A 17,319-nucleotide genomic window follows, 5' to 3' on the forward strand; every position below is an offset into this window, starting at 1 on the left:
CGTTTGCACTTGTCGATGTTGATGAGCGCCGCCAGAAGAAGCCGCAATGAATCATGAGGCACAAACAGTTTAATTCTTTACATTCTATTCATTATGTATGTTATTTCTATATAAAATGTGAAAAAGTTCAATTTTCCTGATGAAAAACAAATTCGACAGACTTGAACGGATTAATGCCATGTCTATTCATTCCAGGGCGGAAACTTGTACAGTATCTCAAGTCACCACTGGATTGCTGGTGATGCCACCTGGTAGAATATTGGCCAAACAACTATGTTGAAGTGAGTATAAAGGGTTCTTTTAGATAAAAAATAATCATTTGCAGCTATCCTGTGGCATCTAAAGCCAATTAAAAGCCCCTTTTAGGAGCCGTCAATTACTCAGGGGTGTGGGGGAGTTCTTGGAATTTCTGTGGTAAATATAGGTAGCATGTTGCTACACACACAAAAGCTGGGTTGTTTTTGTTTTGTGAATTTGGAGCAGATTGTGTTACAGTTCCCCAACGTTGGGTGAGTTATTTTGACCCTTCTCGGTTTTGTGTGGGTAAAGCGCTGAAGCTGGTCACCGTTTTGGATGTGTACGGAAGGTGAAATAAGTTACTTATAATATTCTCAGGAAAAATTGGTGGTGTTGGTTGGCTCCGTGGTTAACATTGATGACTTTGGGCACAGGTTTAGGGTTCAAATCCTAGTCAGCGCTAAAGGCCAACCCACAGAAACAGGGTGGGTTGTGTCAGAAACGGCATCTGGTGTAAAAACTTTGCCAAACATATCATGCAAGTGACTTGTTTTTGTGTTCCCTGACAGGGGAAAGTTGCTACTACTCATTTTTAGAAAATGTCGGGAATAAAATGAGTATTATTTTTAACCACACTCTACTGATGTCTACTGATAACCTGATCACCAATTTCTTGGTAGCTTTAACACTAGGAGTACCAGGATTTTGACACTTGAAGAAGTACAAGACGCGCCAATTTGACGAAATGCGCTCTGATGCGCACAAGCAATGACGTCATCGACTAAAATGATTATTACTCACTGCTCGAGTGTCCAATGAAGGTATTTTGTTTATTAAAATTATGTTGTGAGTCACAATTTAATGTAAATTGTCATATAAATGAATGAGAAACAATTGGTGGAGCTCCTATTGTCCCGTGCGGCTCTCGCGGACGTAAATGCGAACTCTTTTTTTCCATTGGGGAATTGTGTCAAGCTCATTATTTTATTCATTTCGACAGTCTGGCATGCACTACCCACAACGTCATGACTATCACATCTAACAGCCTTTGATGCTACACGAGACGCCGCTCCTTGGGCGGCGCAGGGGGACTTTTTAAAAGAATTTTTTTTTACTCTGACTGTGTCAGTCGAGCAATTCATCCTCAGACTCAGACTCTTTACTCTATAAGATATATATATATATATATATATATATATATATATATATATATATATATATATATATATATATATATATGCATATATTCTCACCCCAATATGCTGGGTATAAATAACGCAGCATTGGCTCAGTCCCTTTTCTCATTGCTGGGTTAGCTAGTTAGCTACTTTTGTCTTAGCAGTTTTAAGAGTGTATGATATCTGACCTTGTATGTTGGGGTAGAGGGCCATATAGAGCATGGCCCATCGCAGGGTGTTGGTGGTGGTCTCGGTGCCCGCGATGATCAGCTCCCCTACTGAGTAAATGAGGTTGTCGTAGGAGAACGACGAACCAGGGTTCCCCGCATTCTGCTCCAACTCATCCAAGTAGGCGTCGACGTAGTGCCGAGGTATATGTGGCACCCGGCCTTGGGAATAGCTCTTAATGACCTGCAGCAGGAAGTCATAGACCTCGGCGGCATTGCGGAAGAGCTTCTGGTGCTTCCCGAAGGGCACATACTCGATCCAAGGGAAAGCGTTGTAGAGGAATGCCCAGCTGCTCACCGCCAGCTCCACGTTCTCGCTGAAGAGCTCGATCATGTGCTGGAAGTTGCCGTCGTCGTAGGTGAAGCGCTGGCCGAAGATGATCAGGTTGGTGATGTTGGACACAGCGTTGGTCACCAGATGTTTGGGGTTGAAGGCCTTGCCCTTGTGCTCATCGATGGCGTCCACGAAGAACATGCACTCCTCTGAGATCTTCCTCTCAAAGAGCCTCTGACTGCTGCCAAAGTACCTGAACGAGTTGCATGCCAGTTTGCGGTGTTCGATCCAGCTTTTGCCATATTTGCAATTGAGGAGACCTTTGGAAGAAAGATCGTCCATTAGTTGATGGCTTCATTTTCAGTCATCTTTCAGTTCTGATTGTTGTCTTGATGTTATTTTGCTAACGTCTTTCTTCCTCCTCCCAGGAGTAGGTGTTTGTATTTTCCGAAGTGCAGCCAAAAACGGCAACATTTCTACTTCTGCTGCAATTCATCCAACTAATTTATCAATTCAATGGACTGTAATTTGACTGGAAAACAAGTTGTGTTACTGTTAACCAAAACCACGCCAGGTTGCCTAACGAAAGTCTGCTAGCTTAATGCTAACACATAATGGGAAACATCATGGACAGACTAATGTAACTAGCATTGATATTCTTGTAGTTATAAACTTTTAAACAGTTAATATTTGAACACAAAGAGTGCAACAATAACTGCAAACAGAGCATAACACTGGCATTGGGCATCTCCAAAACTTATCAGGAAACCAAGTAGCCTAAACTCATAAAGCAGAGCAAGCCATTTTTAACACTTTATTTTTATACAAATAACAACACCTAAACATGGGGGACTGACCAATACTATCTATTTGTGAAAAATATTAAACTGTCCAAATTCTGACATAGATTGCAGCCTGGTGCCAGTGATATAACCTCACATGCATAGAATATGGTATTTAGCTTAATCCGATTGGTCAATGCCATAGATGGGCCAGTGAAACTACCATCAATATTGGTGTAGTTGTAAACCTTTCAAGAATACACATTTAAAAATAAACGGCGCAGCAACACGTGCAAACAGAGCATATATCATGAACAGGGTTGCAGTATATTTAGCTTAATGCTAACACGTACTGTAATTGTAAATGCCATAGGCGGGCTGATAAAGATAGACTTGATATTGTGGTAGCTATAAACCTTTAAATGATGGATATTTGAACAAAAATGGTGCAGAAATACATGCAGACAGAGTATAGCAATAGTAGGTTCAATGTTTCTTTTTTTCAGAAAGTAGATATATGCTATAGCAATACTCAAAGGCATACAGTACAGTATTAAGGTGCTGCGGAAAATGACTACTATTACTGCAACTTGTCTTCCGCGTTTGATCATCAAATCTGTGTATTATACTGCCCTCTCGTGGTCAAGGCACCCACACCAGACACACGATGCCCATTGAATTAATTCACAAACTGTTTAATTCTTTACAGTCTGTTTAATTAGGGATACAAGTGATTTGATTGAGAATTCAAGGTAGAACTGTTCTAATAGAATTAATACACCTCATTACCACAACATATTGTTGTGCGTGTAATTGGAAGGGTGCACATTAAATCCTTGTTTGGGCTGAAATCTCAAACTGGTTCTAAACCTTTTGTTGAGTTGGTGCTCTCATTCTTTCCTTACCGCCCATTTTGGTCATTTTCTTGAAGAGCGGCAAGGACGGCCGGTCGGCAAACACCTCGCTCTGATGGTAAAGGCATTCCTTGACACAGTCGTAGCCGTTCAGCACCACAGTCAAGATGCCGCCGAGGTCCAGACTGAAAATCTGAAAGACATACGTGACAACGTGAGCCTTTGCAAAGTGGGTCAAGGGTCTTCGAAAAGTAAGGCCTTTAAAAAGGCCAATGTCGTACTGCTCTAGGAAGGACATCCTCTTCACCTTTGCTTCCCTCAAGATGGAGATTTATTATTGATATTAGATTTAGTATTAGTTTTTGTATTAGTCTCAGTATTAAATTCTGTGTTCAATTTTAGCATTAGAACTAGAGCTGGGCATTCCGTCTATGTGACGGACCAGTCTGTCTAGCCGTCACTGACGGACGCCTGTTTTGCAGACGGTTGATGACTGACAGGAAAATGTTTAAAATAAACGGATTAAGCATGGATGGAAATCCCTTGATTGAGTCTGCCATTCGTCTGCAGTCCAACCCAGATGTGATTAGAACAATATTAGATGTACGTTTTGTGATTAGTAGTATCATTATTAGATTTAGTGTTACTTTTAGTATTAGTATCAGTCTTCGATTGGCTGGTTCCCAATTCAGGGTGTCCCCCGGCTACTGCCTGAAGACAGCTGGGGTAGGCTCATGCACTCCCGCGACACTTGTGAGGATAAGCGGTATAGATAATGGATGGGTGGATGGATTAATATCAGTATTAGTTTTAGTATTATTTTGTTTTAGTTTCAGTATTATCAGTATTACATTTAGTACTGACTGTTTTTAAAGTGTCCTAACTAACTTCAACCCTTTCTGCAAGACACATTGTCTTTGGGACAATAGAGTAAAGTGGTACTTAACTGACAGGTTTTTCAAGTTACGAGCGAGGCTCGGATACACTGGCACTTGATTGAAGTGAGAAATAAAGCAGAACCGCAGTATGCAGTTTCAGCCGGGAAAAAGAAATCAAACACGCAAATATAAAATGAAAATACTCATATGGTGCATGGCGAAAACACTCACACTGAACTGACATCAATCACTCAGTCACAACAATTAAAGGCATGCATCAACACAAATACTACAGTACGTATTTGTGACTTTCTTAAGCCTTCATAAAATCAGAGCAGGGCATCGGCCCTCCGCCCCCGGTTTTCGTCTTGCATATTCAATCGAACCACGTGGTTCCGGCCACTCCTACGCCGGCGACAGCCAATTGGCGTCGATTACGCAATCTTTATGTCACACGCAGGTGCCGCACAAGCACACATGCCTCCAAACAAAGAAAAAAGATCAAACAAAAACTACTCACACACACACAGCGTTGTCATCGGTGAAATAAAAATAATATGGGACACGTCATTGCATCTGTGGGACAGCAAGGTACACCACACCCTTTTATTTTTTATTGTTTCCTTACTCGACCACGTGTCAGGAGTGCGGCGCCTGCGTGTGACACGGTATCGGTAAAATCCGTTCTTGACGGCGGTTGGCTGACTCCAACCGACTGGGACCTCGTGGGTCAATTGAATATGCAGGACGGAAACAGGGGACGGAGGTCTGATGCCCAGCTCTGCATAAAACCAATTTAATTCTTATTTTCACTTTTATTATGGTTTCTAAATTATATTTTAAAATACAATGTTGTTTTTTCTTTATTAAAAAAAAATCACATATCCACTTTCTATACCACTTTTCTTCGCTATGGTTGTGATTGAGCTGGAGCCTATCCCTGCTGATTGTGGGTCAGAGGCCGGTTACACCCTGGATTGGTCGCCATCCAATCCAGGGCACATAGTGACAAATGAACATTCCAATGGACAATTTTGCGAGAGGAAGCATGAGAACCCTGAGAAAACTCACCAAGAATGAGTAGAACATGTAAACACCACGCAGGACAGCCGTAGTACAGATTCAAACTTCAGATTTTAGTACGTTGAGGCAGGATTAAAAATTGAAACATGTAAAACATCTAACAAACATTTTTGAGGGTGAGTCTTAAACGGATTAACAGCATTTCAGTCCATTTCAATGGGGAACATTGATTTCAGGTACGAGTAAATGGTAAAGAGTTAGCAGTTCGGTCACTTAACGCTTTAAACTTGTAATCCAAGGCTAAACTGATTTGAAGGCTGCAAACAAACGTTATGCATGAGCAGAAATGATTTCAAGTCCCCGTTCTAAAAAAGTTAAGGCACGGTATAGACTGCACTGCAGACTTTTTTTTTTTCCAAGAGGCGTGCAGAGACTCCGAGTGCTGGTTTCATAACGCCGCGTGCATTGCTGTGCAGCGAGACAATGACCATACCTGTCCGTGAACTTCACTCTGCTTCTTGAGGAAAACGTGCGGCTCGGTGACCAGAGACATTATGTTCCCAATGACAGGGATGGGAGAAGGCCCGGGAGGGAATCCCGGGGGTCTTCTCTGCTTGACGAGCTGACGGAGGAGCAGCACGGCGAGGAAGGCGAAGCAGACGCCGCACGCGACCAACAGAACCTGCGCGCGCGACGTGGGCGCCAGTGACGGCGATGTAATTGAGACCATCTTTGCCCGGCCGAGTGCGCTGTGCGGCTCTGTTCACCGCTCGCCTCCCTCCGCGGACTCGGCGAGGCTCTGGAGAACATAATGTATCATCTTGCACACTTTCCATCCCCCGCCTTCTTGGCCAAGATTGGACAGAAAGTCAGCCGTGGTTAGTGAACTTTGCTCTGCTCTTGATCAATAATAGCCATTTTTTTGTGGGTGTGTGTGTGTGGGGGGGGGGGGGGGGGTCGGATGGCCCCACGTTATGCCAAGTTATATCATTGATATTCCAAGCGCCAAAACTGGAATGGATGTATGTGGACTTTACTCAATTTTATTTGGTTGCACACAATAAAATCATTCGGATCCAGATACATTTATAAGTATACTAGTAAGTATATAAGTATATTTCGTGCAACCACTGGACAAAATAAAATTGAGTAAATTCTACACATAATTTTTTCAGTGTACAGTAGATAGATATGGACGGACGGATGGATAGATAGATAGATAGATAGATAGATAGATAGATAGATAGATAGATAGATAGATAGATAGATAGATAGATAGATAGATAGATAGATGGATAGATAGATAAAATTGAGTAAATTAGACAAAAACTTTTTTCAGTGTACTTTGGCCTTCCCATCTTTTTGGTAGAGGTTAATCTTCGTCACATCAGTCAAACTTTATTTCGAAATTGCAAACTCAAATCTGGTCTTCCGAATCTCTTTGCTGATGAGTGGTTTGCATTTTGTTGCGCAATGAAAAACGTTTTGGTTGAATTTACTCAATTTTACAGTACTTGTCAAGTGGTTGCATCAAATAAAATCATCTGCAGCCAGGTAATTTTTTAGGTAAACGTATAGTCCACTTCAAAAATGTATCTGAATCGAGATAATTTTATTTTGTGCAGTCACTTGATGAAATAAATTAGGGTAAATTCAACAAACCATTTTTTTCAATTTATATTTTTTCTTTCAATGTCTTTATTAATGATGTGGGTAACTCATGATAGTCGCAGCAGGATGAATTCTGAAGCCTACAAAACAATTTTGTCCGGCAATTTACAGAAAAATGCATCTAAATAATTTGGAGACGCTTCATGCAACAAGCTAACGACCCAAAATACGCTGCCAACAAAACAAAGGACTCCATCGGGGAGAAAAGTGGAAGGTCTTAGACTAGCCAAGTCAATCAGCGGACCATTACTCATTAGAGCCGGCATTTTACCTCTTGAAGAAGAGACTGAAGGGAGAAACCCCCAGAAATAAACAAGAACCAAAAGGGGCTGTAGAGGCCTGGAAAAGCATTTCAAATGAAGAATGCAACAATCTTTTGAAATCAATGGGTCACAGGCTTGATGCAGTTATGCAAGTAAGTGTTAAAAAACCCACAACAACACAGGGCATGTCAACTTACAATTAGTATTAAAGATATGTGTGTGGGGGGGATATAAATATTAAACACACCATCCACACAAGTCTTTTTGAGTATTGTCAGAAAAATAGTCAAGTAGAGTACATACCTGAAAAATCTACCTAAGTACAATGAAGCATTTGTTACATCACATTATTGGGATCAGGGAAAAAAGTATGATGTATTTATTTTGCAAATATGCGCTCCAAAATGAACTTTGTGTCCAAAAGTCATGTTTTCTAACAGCGTCAGACTGAAATGACGCTTCCGTTTACGTATGCTGAGTATACACACGCACCACCCGCATCCCTATAGATTCCAAAGTATATTGGTTTTCTGTTCTTTTTTAGATTAAAAGAAAACTGCCAAAAATATTGGAAACAGCTCACAGTGCCGATACCATTTTTTTCCACTGCTGTAATGCAATCCGCAAAATGAGGAGCTTTTTGTCTATTTTTAACCACAAAAATAAGAAATGTAAGGGAATTTTTTTTTCAGACCCATTGCAATAACCGAGGATTGCTTATATTTCGCCAGCATTGCTGGTTCAGCAAATCAACTTTGCCCCACTGAGTAAGTGGCTGCTGATCGTCTAAATGCAGGCGAGCAGTTCAGGTCAGGCACAACTACATTTTTAGGTCAAAGGTGGAGGTATGCACGACATTCCAAACTCTTTAAGCTTGTCGACTACAAACCTCAACCTGTTTACACTTTTTGCATGATGTGCAAAAATTACATATATGTGGTAGGGATGTAGGTAGGTAGGTAGGTAGGCGGGCAGTGAAAAAAATGGTGTGCATCATTTACTTGTTTTTTTCTTCAAGTGGTTACACGAAATATAATCATCTGAATCAGATACATTTTTAAGTAGACTTTGCTTCTACTAAAAAATGTATCCGGATCCAGTTTTATTGTTTTGTGCAACCACCTGATGAAATATAATTGAGTAAATTGCACCACTATTTTTTTCAGTGTTGGTAGGTAGGTAGGGAGGTAATTTATTGATCCCAAAGGAAATTTTGTTAATGCTGTTGTTGTTTTTTTCTTTTTTTTTTCCAATATTCACTTTTGTAAAGCACGCCTTTTATTTGGCTTATCCCAGATTATTCACTGCTCATTATTCCCAAAGCTGTTTATCCAGCTGTTTCATCCCGCTGAGGCAGCTGGCAGGATTTAGTTGGCCTCACATGGCCTCCTGCAGACCTGTGCCAATGACTCAGCTTTGTTAGGGCTACCTAATGAGGACTTTCTTGCAAATCATGTGCTTACTTCCTGCCAGATCCCCTAACTGGAAAATAGCAACCCGGGAAGCATCAAACACATCTGTCAAGTGTAATCAAATAAACGTGTGCCGACTCTAAACATGATCTTGTCAGTAGTTGGATTCATCGCAAAAAGATGCAGGATAGTGACGCTGAACATTCCACTTGTGTTTGTCTTAACTTTCACGCTGCAGTAGACTTTAAAGGTTTGAACATAATGACAAAAATGTATCACATATAGTTTAAACTGGGGATTTAGTCAAGGTGAAGGGAATTATAAATAGTTAAAAATAGCAGTCAACATCAACAGAAAACCTTCAGGCTTCTGCTAGAAATAAATTTTAAAAAAGGCAGGAAAACCCTATCAGTACAACTGAAGTTATTTGGGGTTAAGTAGAGGCACTTTAAATAGTGGCAGGTGCGCTGATACCCTCTTAACGAGAGTTTTAATGTGATTGATCATTCTGAACACTATCTATCTATCTATCTATCTATCTATCTATCTATCTATCTATCTATCTATCTATCTATCTATCTATCTATCTATCTATCTATCTATCTATCTATCTATCTGTCCATCTGTTAGTCCATCCGTCCGTCCATCCATCCATCCATCCACCCATCCATCCAGCCATCCATCTAAAGCAAAACTACCATGAAAAGCCTATTAGAACATCTTGACTTTATTTGGGGTTAATCAGAGGCACTTTAAATGATGGCAGGTGTGTGATGACTCCCATTTATGAGTTTGAAAGGGATTGGTTCATTCTGAACACAGCCACATCCATAATTATAAGACGGTGTGCACACTTGTGCAACCACATTATTACTGTTGTGTATTTTGACTCCCCTTTTCAAAAGGATTTTTATTTTATTGTTTATTTTTTCAATTGAGTCATAAAAGTAGGTCACTTTAAGGATGGAAAACATTTTCAAGTGATTCATTTTTTTTATACCACAAAAACATGTTATTTGAACAGGGTGTGTTGACTTTTCATATCCTCTGGAGCAGCACATTTTAATATTTTTTTTTTCCAAATTTGAGTGTTTCTATTAAAAGCTGTCCCAAGTAATCTAATACTAAAACAACAGTAAAATAATGTATTGTGCATTGTTTTATGGTAATTAAAAACTATTTTAAAAATTCATAGAAAAAGGTGTTTTTTGTGGTTTTCGCACATTATTGTTTAGTTGGAATTGCATTGCATCCATAAAATTAAGTTAAATATTTTTCCAAGATGTCAAACTATTTCAGTAAACTTGAGCTACAGTATTACTGATTGTCAGATGGTCACATTGTGGTATAAACCTTCCCTCATTCACTGTGGAAATTGCATTTTTGTCTAATGAAATTTTCCTGAATATAATGAAGTTAAACCATTGATCACAATTAGCAGGCCACAGTTCCTGTTTGCCTCCACCACGCGGCCTATGTCATGTTCCAATGAGAGCCACTCTTACATACTGCAGTTTTACATAATTATTTGCCATCTGGATGACTGGGAAAAATGTAATTGTTGCCATTCCCAGAAATTCATGTGTTTTCCAGAACATCCCTCTTGGAGCACCTGCACATCAGATGCAATTATACACCAGTAGTTCAGGTAAAAGTTTGAAATTGAGTTGTAAGTTTGCTGTGAACCAGTGAACATAAACATCCATCCATTTTCTAAATGGTAATCAACCTCATGCCAGATATGCAAGTCAGCTCTCTGAACCACTATTCTACATCCTAATATCTAACTTTTATTTGTCACTGCCTCTATTGCCACTTGTGGATTTTGCATGCAGTTGCATTATATGTTTAGTCTCACGCAGAAAATAATTTGGATTAAGGATGTATCATAATCATAACATTACACTAAGGCAGATGTAACTATAAAAATGGATACAAATTGTGTTTATAACTATTCAAAGCACAAAATAGTTTTCCACAAACACAGTTGGTGAAAGCCAAATGTATCTTAACCACACACTTAAGGCAACATCATACTGTGCATTTGCTATGCCAGGACAAGAATATCCTCACAATAATTGTGAGCATCAAATGATGAACTACAGATATTTTGAAAATGTATTAATTGCCTGTCTGACATTAATAACTGCATGAATAATAGTTAATGCTTCAGTAAAAAAGGGATGGTGTGCTTCTGGGGTGGGGGTGGGGGTGGGGCACAGTGTGATATAGTTAAAAAAAACGCTTTACATCATAGCACATGTTGAATAAAAGGTTCATAATAGGCTCAAAACAGGTGCAGCAATCAGTAACTCTTAATTTTTTTATATTGGGATAAATGAGGTGGGTTTTATTATGAGATTGTTCCAGTTGTTTTGGAATTGAAATAAGGTCAACCAAAAGTAGTGTGGACTTTGGGAACTGAGAGGTTAATAAAACTGCTGGAATGGAGTGTGTGAGTGGTGGTATATATGGTGAGCAGCAGGGTGCTGTTTTCCTTATGAGTGTTTAATAGATAAATATGGATCAGTAAATTTGATCGGTTGAGTGACAATAGTGCCAGTTGTCCATAATGTATGTATGAATGACTTCTGTTCCTTATGTTTATTATACATGCTGTTTTATGCTTTCATTGTCTCGAGATTCCCCCACGAACCTTCAAAGACAAACGTGCCTGTTTCTGTGGAAATGGGGTGAAAACGCAGACAGTTCTTAAGAAAGTTTCAAGCCCCCCCCCGAGAACGCAGCCCACACTGTCCTATGAAAATACACATATACATGACTTGCACGGATTTCTACTGGTTGGAGATTCCCCCATGAGCCTTCAAAGACCAAGGCTAGCATGTTTCTACGGGAACCTGTGCAAATGTGGTACAACGTGGACAGTTCTCAATACTGTTTCAAGATTCACACTATTCCCAACATTTCCCTTGCATCTTATTTAAATCTAAAATCCATTTTTGTAGGTGCGTCAAATTTACTGTGGACCACCCTCAGTGTACACAAACTTTGTAGCACCTGTGCAATTCTTGTGTATTTTTTGGAGTCACTTGAGGAAAAGTCATCTAAATTTAGGGTGAAAGAATGACATTTAGGATGTTTTTTGCTGTCAAAGTCAAAATGGGTCAAATTGGACTTGAACAATATGCAAGGGTTACACAAGTAGCACGTTTTTCTTCTGCTGAGCTGAGATGTGAGCGCTGAAAAGACAAAAGACATCCCGGTTGGTATTAGAACCCACTCAAGCAGGTTGTGCATGGTTACCATGGAAATGACAAAGATGCCAGCAAATCAACAACATGATTTTAAGATACAATTATGATATCATGCTGCTTTAATGGTGAATGGTAGATTTTTCTTTTATCCATCCATCCATTATCTTTTAATTGAATGAAAATAGGTGCTGAAGATGGGCCCACATACTTATTAATCTTAAGTAAACTCTGTATTAAAAATCCTGACAAAAATTCCACTCCTTGACATAATTTCTAAATTGAACAATTTCATAGTCACGTATGCACTGACATCATCTGCTTCTGAGGGTCTTTTGTGGTTGTTGTTTTTGTACAGGTTTGCGAGGATATGATTGGCTGCCAGTGGACCATGATCATGTGCTCACAGAACCCACGGGAACATACATAAAAGCCAGGTCTGTGGGAGCGGTCAGCACATCCGCAACTGAGCCGACACTTCTATCAGCGTTCTGCAATCCTGTACCAGCTTATTGTAAGTAGATAAAGATCACTTTATCATTGCTCAGGCACTGTGATGAAATTGTGTAGTAGCTGCAGTTGTTTGGGTGGATGCTGTTTTTGTAAAGTGTAGCGTAAAGTAACTTCATGCATTTTATTGACAGGCAATCATGATCACACTCAAGTTCGGGACTCTTCTTTTTGCTTGTGTGCTGATCTTTTGTCAGATGTACATCACTCATGCAGCTCCATCCAGGTAAGACGTGTAAAAAAACGACACAAACGTGACTGCATATATTCTAACAAATACAAACTATTTTACTATGAATGTATTTCAGAAGTCGTGAAGACCCCAATGTAGATGGAGTCACTCTATCGAATGATGATATTCAGAAGTTACTAAGAGCCATTAAAGAATTCATGCAGCTCGCTTCAGATGAGCAAGAGCGCCAAACAGCTGATGGAAGCAGGTAACAGCTAAATAATCTATTAGAAAGATTGTGTTTAATAATGTGTGTGTGATTGTCTATCAAAAGATATACTCTTATCCCTTATTGGTCTTAGCTCTGTATTGCTTTGGACTGCAGTCATGCAGTCAGCCAGTACCAAATCGGAAGGAAATCTGCTGATTTATATATGTATATATATATATATATATATATATATATATATATATATGTATATATATGTATGACGATAAATGGACAAAAATAAGTTATTTTATCCAGCATCGGATGATTAATCGATTATCTGAACGTTATTCAGCCAAATGTCAGAACCGGCCTAAAAAAATCAATATTGGTTGGGACCATAGCTTTAAGATGAGTGGGTGAAAAATACAGTACATGAATTGAGTCTGATCGTGAATGTGATCATGCATGACATCATCATTTCCATTTGTCTGTCGTGCTAAGCCAAGTAATGCATGCAGTGCAGTGGAACCTCCGAAGAGGAACACAATCTGTATTGTATGGCTTGTTAACTTCCAGGTTGTTGTCCTTTCAATACATGTTTTTTCACAATTTTTGATCATTCTAATGTTGTCACAAAGGGTTATCCCTACACTTTTATGTGGTGACACACAAATGCTAAAGGAAAAGCAGAGCTGAATTCTAACAGTCTCACATTTTATCACACATGATGTCTGATGAGTATCTCTTTGTCTTTGACTACATATTTTTCTTGGAGGTTCCACCATATTCATACCTGGCCATTGTCACTGTGAGCTGTCTCTGCATGTGTGTGTCTCTACCAGCCCAGATAGGTCCATGTCAAAGCGCTGCACCGGCCTAAGCACTTGTGTGCTGGGCAAACTGTCCCAGGATATTCACAAACTCCAAACCTATCCCCGCACTGATGTAGGAGCAGGGACACCTGGAAAGAAGAGAAGTCTAGCTGAGCAATATGAGTACAATTGAAATATTGGGCCTCTCTCATCCTTGGTCACATTGCTTGTTCATCCATCTCTATGTGCACTTGGCTGTCTTCAGAGGAATGTCCTACATTTCATTTGCCATTGTCGAGAACTTGAGCTCTACACTACAAAGTATAATGAGACAAGAAGCATCTTTAATGATTCGATTGTTCAGTTTCCCACTCAGTTTGTCCACAGCAGTTGGTGAATGTATTACGTGACTTCATATTATAACAATAAAATGTAACAACAGTTTAAACAATTTAAAGTTGATTTTTTAATTATTTTTGTTACTTTAAGATGTGTTTTTCTATTTTTGTTTGTTAAAATGCAGTGGTGCCTTGAGATATAAGATAAAACACTTGTTTTTAATAAGAGGATAAAGAATATATGCCTGTGAGTATTGTATTACATTATATGTCTACATGCGTTGCTCCGCCGTTTATGTTCAAATATCCATTGCTGAAAGCGCAGGCGTCAAACTCAAGGGCCCGGAGCCAGATCCGGCCCCCAACAACATTTTATGTTGGCTGGGAAGGCAAATCATGTGCGTCGACTTCACGTTTCTTGCAAATTGTCTTCACTTTTAACGACACTGAGATATGAGATATTACAAACATTTGTTGTTACCAATCTCTCCTTTAAATTGAAAAATAGTTGAACAATTATTTACTAGCTTCTCATTTTAATAAGACGATCAAACATCATTTTTCATTTCACAGTCACAGTCATAACAGCCATCTGAGGGGAACCATATGTACGATGTGGCCTGCGCCAAAAATGAGTTTGACACCCCTGGCTTAAAGCGTTCTAAAACCGCCATTGTTGATGCTAGCTGTTTGCATCTCAATGGCGTTTCTGTTATATGTTAGCATTAGGCTTGGCGGTCCATTCTTAATGCAACGTTGTTTGGTTGTTTTACTGTACATACACAATATGCAATCCTCTTTGTTTTATGCTTAGTTTGACAGTGAACTTCAACTGGTAGTGGTATTAAACAGCTGGAAGCCTTGTTTTTGAGTAATTGTTCACTATTTGTCAATCTCCTTGTTTGCACTTACAAGTCAAAGCAAAAAATTGTCTGATTGAAACTCGTATCTTGAAAGTACGGAGCCCCTAAGGTGACATGGAAGTGAAAAAACAACAACTTTGGGTTCCCTCGCAAAAACCTTGCGTTCCCTCGCAAAGATTGCGTTCCCTCGCAAAAATTTGCGTTCCCTCGTAAAACAGTTCTGTTTTAAATGCGTGTTTATGTGCTTCCGGGTCAGTTTAGCAGCTAGCCTAGTCTAGCCTCTAATGCGCGGCTGTTTGAGGGACGACAGTACGTCAGAGACGGAGAAACCATGCTTGATATTAAAAACTGATTTTAGGTCTTTGTATTACACGCGAATTTCAAAGCAATTCCATTAAACCCACCCACGGCTGAAAACGCTCACTTTGTTGCTTTTGTTTACCCGGAAAATGACCCGTAGGCTAAGTACATAAACACGCATTTTTAAAAAATGCGTTCCCTCGCAAAAAACTGCGGAACGCAATCTTTGCGAGGGAATGCAAAGTTTTTGCGAGGGAATGCAAAGTTTCTTTTTTACTTCCATGTCACCTTAGGGACTCCCTATGAAAGATTTGTAATTGGGGTCACTCATATCTAAAGACACCAATGTTTGTTGCTTACTAGTACTGTATAGGCAATATGAAACCACAATAACCACCGCAGGGTGATGAGATCTATACGAGAAGATAAAATTTCACTGCCTATTTTGTAGTGCTCAATAAAAAACTTCCACCACAAATATTAAATATACCTCTTAAATCGATCACATATACAGCTTGTCATAACTTAATGCATAGAAAAATTACATGTATATAAGATGTGTTCATTGGGTATGATGTCGTGACATAACTAATACAGCAGAAAAGGCAAACTTTATGTAATAATTGTTTCCTGCAGAAATATTTACAATAGCAAAGATATTATTCAGAAAATACTCACAAATAAGCATTATTATATTTGTAAATGCAAACTTTTTAATATAGCTCTTGCATGTATGAAAAAGGTAAGTAGAGCACAATGTACTCTATACAATTACTGATGGTGATGAAGTCATTTCTAATCTTGAATATTATGACATTTTTTCCAAGCAACATGACGGCACAGAAGAGGGCGTGCAATACCGCCACCTGCGTCACCCACCGCTTGGCCGACTTTCTGAGTCGTTCTGGGGGGCTGGGCCACCGCAACTTTGTTCCCACCAGCGTGGGGGCGCAGGCCTTCGGCAAGCGGAGGCGACGCAGCCCCGAGTGAGGGCACAGGTGTCAACATGGTAGGACTACCTGATTACCTCTCACGCAAATTACTGAAATGTGTTAGTTTGCCTCTTTCCTGGCCCCAAAATTATAAAAGCCATGTTATGAAATAGGGCAAAGAATCACGTTTTTTCCATCACTAAACGAAATTGTAACCCATTTTTTATTCTCTTATTCTCTTTTATTGTTTTTGCTTTCTAGAACTGAAGCGTTGAGTCATCATGCCTCCTCGTCACTCATATGGACTGATGTTTTCTGTTCTCAAACCTTTGCTGCTCTCCATTATTAGCCTGTAGTTAAACACACATGTAAATCATACCGACAACATGATCAGAATGAGCATTAAAGACGGCGGATGGACTGTTTGGCCTGTAGCTCAAGTGCGCTCCTGACCCCACGGTGAGCGGTATCGTGTGTCATACTGTACTTGAAGTTTATCATGAAACCTTCAACTATACTGTGGCTGTCTGGTGTCTTCAAATAAATCCATACCATCATATTTAATCATAGAGCACACTGCAAATGCTACGGTAAAAGCTGTGTTTATGACTGACAATGTAATATAATCTCTGTAATAAATGTGAGCCGCAAGCAGTAATAAATTGTATTTTAGCTACACGAGGCATTTGAGGCTTATTGTTTTTTGTGTGGAGGCGCAGTAAACCACAAAGGACATGTGGCCAAAGTATTGTTAAATGTCACATTCCATTTTCTTTTCTTGGAGAATGAATTGGCGCAACAATTAAGAAGCTTCAGTGTGATGCTCTATAAGATTTTACGCATGTGTAAGTGGCAAACTAGTACATTCTGAAAACTGGCGATGTGTCATATGGATACAATTTACCCATTTTTCAATAAAATGTTTGAAACGAGCTCATTCATAGACACAAGCGATTATTATAACTTGTCAAGCAGTATTACAATGATGTTCTGGACACTCATTTAAATACAGGTTTAGGTTTGCAACTAATTGCCGGTTGTTCTATCTTACAAGCCAACATGTCATGTCTGTTTTTGTTAGTTTTTGAGTGGATTTAGTGTTGTGTATTCCCTGTGTCTTTTTTTTTTTTCAGTCTCATTAGGTTTTTGTGTCCACCTGTTCTCACCAGT

General features: G+C 39.5%; 2 protein-coding genes across 3 annotated transcripts in view; one reads left to right on the plus strand and one right to left on the minus strand.

Moving 5' to 3' along the window:
* cyp2r1 (cytochrome P450, family 2, subfamily R, polypeptide 1) overlaps positions 1-6,322 on the minus strand; it is an 8,334-nt gene extending 2,012 nt beyond the window's left edge. Inside the window, exons 1-3 of the mRNA XM_086026452.1 lie at positions 5,947-6,322; positions 3,604-3,745; positions 1,604-2,236 (exon numbers count right to left, since the gene is read on the minus strand). Of these exons, the coding sequence (XP_085882578.1) occupies positions 1,604-2,236; positions 3,604-3,745; positions 5,947-6,183 (1,012 nt within the window). The 5' untranslated portion in view covers positions 6,184-6,322. The remainder of the gene's footprint in view (positions 1-1,603; positions 2,237-3,603; positions 3,746-5,946) is intronic.
* Positions 5,946-17,075, plus strand: calca (calcitonin/calcitonin-related polypeptide, alpha). 2 transcript variants are annotated; one of them, XM_086026453.1, is made up of 6 exons: positions 5,949-6,331; positions 12,370-12,525; positions 12,656-12,747; positions 12,830-12,961; positions 16,045-16,226; positions 16,411-17,075. In XM_086026453.1, the coding sequence occupies exons 3-5, from the start codon at positions 12,662-12,664 to the stop codon at positions 16,205-16,207; spliced, it is 381 nt and encodes a 126-aa protein (XP_085882579.1). In that variant the 5' UTR covers positions 5,949-6,331; positions 12,370-12,525; positions 12,656-12,661; the 3' UTR covers positions 16,208-16,226; positions 16,411-17,075. The 2 variants fall into 2 exon arrangements, with proteins under 2 accessions (XP_085882580.1, XP_085882579.1); XM_086026454.1 differs by lacking the exons at positions 16,045-16,226; positions 16,411-17,075 and adding an exon at positions 13,747-14,167 and having other exon boundaries at positions 5,946-6,331.
* The last annotated feature ends 244 nt before the right edge of the window (positions 17,076-17,319 follow it).

This window comes from Filicampus tigris, chromosome 3 (genome assembly GCF_054856515.1).
Source record: "Filicampus tigris isolate MCC_2025a chromosome 3, RoL_Ftig_1.0, whole genome shotgun sequence".
Lineage (NCBI taxonomy): Eukaryota > Metazoa > Chordata > Actinopteri > Syngnathiformes > Syngnathidae > Filicampus > Filicampus tigris.